This window comes from Falco biarmicus, chromosome 13, assembly GCF_023638135.1.
Source record: "Falco biarmicus isolate bFalBia1 chromosome 13, bFalBia1.pri, whole genome shotgun sequence".
Classification (NCBI taxonomy): domain Eukaryota; kingdom Metazoa; phylum Chordata; class Aves; order Falconiformes; family Falconidae; genus Falco; species Falco biarmicus.
Genome location: NC_079300.1, coordinates 14,657,100 through 14,665,023, shown reverse-complemented (window position 1 = coordinate 14,665,023; position 7,924 = coordinate 14,657,100). Strand labels below are relative to the sequence as shown.

The following is a 7,924-nucleotide window of genomic DNA, read 5'->3' as shown; positions in this document are numbered from 1 at the left end:
CTGAACCCCTCAGGAGTTTGGGTACAGAGCCTTCACCCCTGCGGCCGGGCTCCTGCTGCTTCCCCCTGTGTGGCAGGCAGTGGGCGAGGGGAGCTGGGGCCAGGGGTTTGGCAGCACGTGTCAGGGCGCATGTGCCCCCCGTGCAGGATGCCGGCTGTGTCCCCAGGGCCACAGGGCACAGCGCAGGCTGTGCCATGCCCTGCTGCGGGTGTTTGCTCTCCTCAGGCCGGAAGGCAAAGCCCAGGGCTCTTATCGTGCCGGGTAGATAAGAGTTAATGCCCCAGCAGTTGTGCTGAGCTGGCTTTATTGGCAATAAACCCAGGCTGGAAACAGCTTCCTAATCATTACAGATTGCAGGTAGCCCTACCTCCACAGCTGTCCTTCAGCAACAGCACCTCTGCCCCTGCACCCCCTCGGCAAACACCCTGGGGGCAGCCCCCCTCCAGCCCTGCACCCCTCCAGTGCCGTGCAGCCCCCATGCCGCCCTCACCGCGGTGCTGGCACAAAGGATGTGTGCCCCAGCCTGCTCCCAGCACTCACCATGGGTGCTGGCCCGGTGCTGAGCCACAGCTGTGCACAAGAAGAGCAGACTACAGCCTGCGAGGGTCAAATCCGTGCCCTCGGACACTTGCAAGGCACCGTCACAGGGAGCTGGTAGCCCTGAGGCACGGCTCTAGCATGGCTGTGCCGGGCAGGGGATATTGGAAATCGCTCCTGCTGCAGAGGCTGGGAAGGGGAGAAATTTGTCCCCAGCACCAGCTGATGGCCTGGCCACGGATGTTTAATGAACGGGAGTGGAGTTATTTGTCCGGGCTGACTCCCCCCAGGAAGCCTGTGCTCCGCAAAACAAACCGGGCTTTTGTTTAAGCAAAACACATGTCACCCCTGTAAATCACAGGTCCCCTGCCCTGCCCGCCGGCCGCGGGGGCAGCGGCAGAGGAAAGGTGGGCGCTGCCCTCCAGGCGCCGGTGCAAGCCTGGGCAGGATCTAGTCCCACCGTTGGGCTGCGCGCCCTGGCCAGCAGCCACGGGGCTGGAGCATCCCGGTCCCCGCACCAGGCAGCCCATCCCTAACCTGCTCACACACCGGTGGCACGCAGCCCCCAGGGAGGTTTGCAGTGCTGGTCCCGGGGGGCTCTTGCCCCGGCACCCCCAGCCCACCTGCCTCGCTCCCCCCAAATCCCAGCCTGCCTGCCAGGCTGCTTTTTACCCGTCCCCACGCTCCCTGCAGGCCGGATGCCTGGATCCCAGCCCAAGGTCGGCCGTCGGCCGCGGGCCCTTGGCACGAGTGAGGACGAGGTTTGGGACAGCCGGCCGGGGGGGCCGCAGGGCCGGGCCTGGTCCGAGGCATGCGGGCGGCGTGCGGCAGCGGGCGGCCGGCGTTCGGCCCCACCGCCTGCCAGCGGGAGCCGGAGCAGGCTCGTGTGCCGGCGGCAGCGCGCTCCCTCCCGCGCTCCCCGCGCCTCCTGGCAGCCTGCCACCCGCGCCGGGGGTTCGCTCCTTTCTCACGACCTCTCAGGTTCCTGAGCTCATCTGGGAGCTATTCATTTCCTGCCAGAAAACAGCCTTGCCTGCTAAAAAAACCACCTTGGCCGCAGAGCGGCCCAGGGCTTGGTACGAGGGCTCTCCCGGCTTAAATCATAAAGCTCCGGCTGTCTGGCTGGAATCAAAGGCAGGGCGGGCGTGGGGCGGGGGGGCGCGGGGGCCCGTGCCATATGGTAGCACTTAAGAGCCAAGGAGGAAGCGAGGAGGGGTTTTTGCGCCGCTTGCGAGGAGTGTGGGAAAAGTTAATTGACTTTAATGACAGGTTTCCCGGGATGGCAGCAGCGGCCGATGGAAGGGAGCAGTAGGGATGCGAGGGGCAGCCGGGGATGTAAGTCCCATGGTGGGTGGGGGCATGGCAAAGCACTAGGGGAGGCAGGCACAGCCCCCTGCCCGCAGACCCCGTGCAGGTGCGCTGCAGGCAGGGATGGAGCGCTGCTCCCTCCGGCTCAGCGTCCTCCGGGCTGCAAATGCACGCGCCGGACTGTGGCAAGCTGCTTAAAAGCCCAAGAGTGATCTGGCTCCAGCCCTGCACGAGGTCCTCTCTGCTGGCAGGCAGGGCTCACCAGGGTGTCCAGGGAAGCCAACAGGAGCTGCATCCCATCCGGCAGCGCTGAGTCCAGTCCCTTTTCCTGCCTGTCCTGCACAGCCCCGTGCAGGTTCACGGCCAAAGAGGCCACCATCCAGTAGCTCAGTCCTGTCCCTTCCTTGGCACTCCTCATCCCTCCCCTCCCTTACCCGCGCCTGCCCATCCCACAGTACCACTTTGGAGGCACTTGCTGCACCTGAAGGGCAACCCCTGCACATAATGATCCACCGACCCACAGCCTGCATTTGTCATCCCAATTTGTCACAGGCTCAGTGAATTGGCATCAAGAGCACAGCTCCTGGGAATTGCTCTGATCCCCTCAAAGCTCACAAACTCGAGCAGATCTCTCATGTCAACAGGCTGTGGGATAGAGTAAACACAGAAAGCTTCAGAGAAGCCAGTCCAGGCATGGCAGATCTGCTTTATACTAGGCTATTTAAACTCCATTAGCAAATAGGTTCATCTTGTCTTTCACTCATGGTTCTGCTATGTGTTCTCCATTAGGCTACAGCAAAATCTTCCCTGCGCACCCCCACCCCCCCCATGCACTTTCCAAACCAAATGCTTCAGCAGAAGACTGCTAAGCTGGAACAGCCTCAGCTCTTACAGGTGATGCATTACTTGTCTGCATCAGGTCCACACAGGCCATCCAGCAGCAGGAGCTGGCCTGACGGGGTTCCCAGACAGACAGGTCTTGCAAGTGCTTCTCTGAACACAGGGTGGGCTCTGTCCCACCCTCCGTACCTCCAGTGCAGAGAGGTGACTACAGCTGGTAGAAGGGAAGGCAGGCTCAGCCCATACAGCTACACACCTGCCTAGGGAAGCAGATCCAGTATTCCCAAGCCCGGCACACAAAACCTGGCTGTGAGATGCTGTGAGGGCGGCAACACAGGCAGGCCAGCAAAGTGCTGCGAGACAGAGATGGGGAAGCTCTTCTGCATCACTTGGGGAGATCAGCCTCTGCTGCAGTCCCTTTGAAAAGAGGCCCCAACCTCATCAGTACACCCTGCAGAGATAAATCCCCCGCTACCCCCCCCTCCAAAAAAAAAAAAATTATCTCAACCATTTTCAGATCAAGAGGCTGTGTTTGCATACAAGGAGAAGGGGAGGGATTCAAACACCAGCAGGTTTGATCTGCCTAGTCTCGCACTCTCCCCAGCACCTGGATACAGCCAAGCACCTGGCTGAGCCAGACAAAATCCAACAAGCTTTTGCAGCAGGATTTGGAAGGAATCCCCAGTGGATCCTGGCATGTTTTAAAGCTGTCCGCTCTGAGTTAGGACTTGTTAAGAAGGGCAATGCACGTTGTAACCTGAGACTGCTGCTCACCTCTATCTAGGGCTTGTATCTTGCCTGGAAATGGGGCATCCCCCATCAAAGCGGTCAGTTGCCACTCATGGTTAGAGAGAGAGAGAGAGAGAGAGTCCACACAGCCCCACATCACTCCCCCAGACACATGTTTTCCATAGAACAGCAGAGGAAATGCCCAGCTCTATCAAAAACACATGCAGAGCATTAATCATCAAGCACAGCCTGGCTGGTGCTCAGGGCCAGGAACAACTCTGTGCTTTTAAGTCCAGGTGGAGGTGGTGCTCAGCGCCTGCTGCAGCCTGTCAGCCAGGAGACAGGAGCACTCGTGTCAGGCTTGTCCTGCGGAGAGCCGCTGGTTTTTGTAACAGGAGAAGCTGGCAGGCACCGCTCTAAATCAACTGACTGAAGTCATTCGCGATTTACACCACAGCCTGGGAGCCGGCCCCTCCTGGTCCAGGGCAGGAGGCTCACCCAGGCAGCCTAGACTGGGAGCCAAATCTGTCTCACTTTACCGGGGCTACTCCACTTGGTCAGCCCGAGGAGCCAGAAACAGAGCAGAGGTGCCTCCCTCAGCACATTCACCAGCTCTGCAAACACAAGCTCTTTTTAACAAGTCTGATCAGTTGAGCTGCCCCCAAGGAAGCAGTAATTACATCTGCCCTGGGGGAAGGAAGAGGGGCCAGGTGACTTCAGAAGACGACAGAGGGGACAGAGGGTCTGAGCGACAGCTCCAGCCTGGAGAGCAGGACAAGGCAGCCCTGGAGCAGCTCAAGAGCAAGCCAAGAGCTTGGCTGCCTCCTATGCACACATGCCAGCACTCCAACTTATCTCCAAAGGCCTTCCAAAATGGAAGAGACACTTTTATTTTAAGAGCATTCAAAAAAAAAAAAAAAAGAAGCCCCGATCTTTGGTGTCACATAAGGAAGGGGAGGGAAGGGAGAAAAAAAGATCTCGTGTAAAACACGAAACACTGTCAAGGGAGTGCTATGGTACAAAGGCACAATCCAATATGAACATATAACCTATGTACAGCCGTGCCAGCAGCACGGGGTGCAGCGCTCAGTCCAGTCCAGTGCCCACCACCCTCACCAGGGTCTCCAGACCGAGTCGGCTGTGCTGGGTGGCGGGCCAGGCGGTGAGGCGGCAGTGGCAGCCGTGGGTGGGCCGCCATACAGGGGCAGCACAGCACCGCCCGGAGCAAAGGCGGTGCTGGGGATGAGGAAGGCGAATTGCCCATCAGAGGCTGGCAGCAGCTGGAAGCCACCATACACCTTGGCTGTGTCAGCGCCTGGCTTGCAGGGCATGCCTGGGAGCGGCCCCGCACCGCTGCCCGGTGGCACCAGGGGTGGCCCAAAGGCTGCGGCTGGTGGCAGCGGGGGTGGCGGGGGGTGGTGCAGGGTAGTTCATGGCGTTGATCTGGGTCATGCAGCTGGCTAGGTGGCCCAGGAGCCGGGTGCGCACCTCAGTGTTGACACCCTCGCAGGTGGAGAGGAACCGAGTCACCTCGTTCATGCACTCACTGAAGCCGGCGCGGTACTTGCCCAGCACCGTGGGGTCTGTGCTCAGTGCAGCTGTGGGGGGAAAGAGGCGCACAGTGGTCAGCAGGCTGCGCAGGGAGTGGGGATGTGCAGCCCACCAGCAACCATATCCTGCAGCCCCTCTGTGCCAGGAATCCAGGCAGGGAGTGCAGCCCCCTCTGGCAGCATGTCTTGCCCTCTCAGGTGCCGTGGATCCGGATGGAGAGCATGCCCCCCCGTTACCAAATCCACCAGCATCAGGGACCCAGGCAGGAAACAGACAACCCCCAAGCGTCCTCCTGTATCCTCAAGTACCCAGGACCCAGGTTGGGAGCAGAGTCCCCCCTGTGGCTTTTGTGCCTCCCACTTCCCCAGAACAGACCCAGGTGGGGAACACAGTTCTGCTGATAGAAGCAACGCAAGCTGGGACTGCACCCCCCCAGCGCCTTCCAGTCCCAGGGATGCATCAGGACAGACAGCACAGTGCCCCCCACAGCCCCTCTGTACTAGAGATGCAAGCCCAGAGCACATCGCCCCTCACCGCCCCCCAGTCCCAGGGATGCAGGTGGGGAGCACTGTGCCCCCAAGGACCCCCCCAGTACCCGGGATGCAGTGGGGAGCACTGTGCCCCCCCTGTACCCAGGGTACAGGTACGGCACACTGTGCCTGCCATCACCCCCCACTACTGGGGAGACAGGTGCCCCCCCCTGCCCACCCTACCGAGGACAGGCACGGCACACAAAGCCCCGGGGCACAGGCAGAGCCGCTCCAGTCCCCCGCCCCCCCCCCGCCCGGGCAGCCCCCGGGACTCACCGGTCATCTGGGCTCGCTGGAGACTCCGCAGGTGCTTGACGGTCATCTCCAGGATGTCGGCCTTCTCCAGCTTGGAATGCCGCGAGCTCTGCGGGCACAGGCGGGGCTCAGACCGGCCCGGCGGCGCCGGCCCCCCCCGCACCCCCCCGCCCCGGCCCCCCCCCGCGCTTACATCCTTCTTCAGCGCGTCCAGGATGAGCGTCTTCAGCTGCCCCAGGCTCTCGTTGATGCGCGCCCGCCGCCGCTTCTCCATGATGGGCTTGGAGGACTGCAAGAGAGGCGGCGGTCAGCGTCCGGCGCCGCTCCGCACCGCACTGCCCGGCGCCACCCGTCCCGGCCGCCCTTACCTTCCGGTGCTCCGCCGCCGTCTTCGGCTTGTCGGGCGTCGCGTTGACGCTGGCGGGGGTGGCGGCCACCGGCGAGGCGCTGCTCTTCTCCATCAGGTCGGCCGGCATCCTGCGCCCGCGCCGGCAGCGCCCGCCGCCGCGGAGGAGGAGGCGCGGCAGCAGCGGCGGGGGGGGGAGGGGGGGCCGGGGACGGCGGGGCGGGCGGGCGGGCGCGCGCTCCGGGCCGGCGGGCGGCGGCGGGGCGCGGGTGCCGCGCGCCCTTGGCCGCCCCTACTTATAGCGCGCGCCGCACGCGCGCGGCTCGTGTGAAACGTCCCCCGCCGCCGTTCCCACACTCGCGCCCAGCCAATGGGCGCCGCCCGCACGCGGCCCCGCTCGTGGACGGCGCCCGCCCATTGGCTGGGAGCCGCGCGGCGGCCGGCGGCCAATGGCGCGGGGCGGGCGGGCGGGCGGCCGCGGTTAACCCCTTGGGCGCCGCCCGCGGCGGGGCGGGGAGCGCGGGGGGGGAGGCCGGCCCTCGGGGAGAGCCGCGCTAATTACCGGGTTAATTGGCGCCCGTGGCAGGCGCGGCCCCGCCCGCTCCCCCCGGGGGGCGCCGGCTGCCGGCCCCGGGGCGGGCTGCGCCGTGGGGGGCCGCGGCCCTCCGGGGTGACGGCCGGACGCGCGGCTGCCTGGGCCCAGCTGCGGCGGCCGACGCCGAGCTACCGTGTTGCAGGGCCCGCCGCGGCCTCCCCCGGGGCTCTCCGCCCGGCCGCGGCAGCCCGGGCCCGGCGCCCTGCCCCTGCCCGCACGCAGGTGTCACCGAGGCCGGCACCGGCGGGGCGGCGGGGCCGCTGCTGCGGGCCCGGCTGGCGGGTGCGGTGGTGCTGCGCCCGCCCCGTAGGGCAAGTGCAAAACCGCCGGGCGGTGCCGGGCCCCCGCGCCTTTGCCACCGCCCGCTGGCCCGGGCGGTTTGGGGGTTCCTTTAAAAAAGAAAAAAAACCCCACCAAACCAACAGCATTTTGCCTGGGGACTTGAATCTTTTTTTCCCCTCCGCTTGACTGACTTTCTCACACTCCTATTCCCATAGTCTGCCAGCTAAGCCTGAGTCATCCTGCCAAGAACTAGACCTGGCCTATTCAAAAATGTGCTCGCTCGCTTTTCCTTTCTCTCGATCTCTCTTTTCTTTTCTTTCTTTCTTTTTTTTTTTTTTTTTTTTTTTTTTTTTGAGTATACACAGTGATGTTTTTCCACCTCCTCCAGTACCTGATCTGCACCTGTACGGGGCCAATCCCACATGTATCACCCGATCTCGCCTTTTCAGAGACCGTGAGAAAAATAAAGTTCAAGAAAGAAGAGAGATGTTTGCCAATCTCACCGGTGCAAAGCCCTCGTCTCTGCAGAGGCTTGCCTGCTGAGCCTTCAGATTTTTTTTTTTAAAAAAAACAGGAAAATAAATAAAAGGGAGAGTGTCATGTTTAAAACTGCAGAAAAGTACAAATCCAGTCTTTCTTTCAGCTCCTTGATGGAGCCACAAGCCTTTTGATTGAAAAACAAAGAGCAGCCCTTCAGCGTGTAAGATTTAACTTCAGATGAGCAATATTTGACGTCAGCTTCAATTAGCTATACATTCGGACAAACTCGAGCGAGGAAAAGATCAGGACAGCGCTGGGAAGTTACTACCGAAAAGCCTTTTCACAGTCACCTTTACGGGGAAATCCAAGACAACTGACCAGCATGAAAACCACAGGACATTTCTGAAGAACATAAAAAGTTCTCCAGTGGATCAATAGTTTTTCTAGTGCAGATGTTTGCGGGGGGGGGGG

The 7,924-nt window shown here is 62.1% G+C and overlaps 1 protein-coding gene across 1 annotated transcript; it reads right to left on the bottom strand.

The window, feature by feature from the left end:
• Positions 1-3,286: 3,286 nt before the first annotated feature.
• Positions 3,287-6,482, bottom strand: HES1 (hes family bHLH transcription factor 1). Its single transcript, XM_056359127.1, is given in 5 exon segments — positions 3,287-4,829; positions 4,831-5,012; positions 5,772-5,859; positions 5,944-6,039; positions 6,119-6,482. Coding segments are annotated over 5 exon segments (777 nt in total). The 5' UTR covers positions 6,227-6,482; the 3' UTR covers positions 3,287-4,526.
• Positions 6,483-7,924: the final 1,442 nt, after the last annotated feature.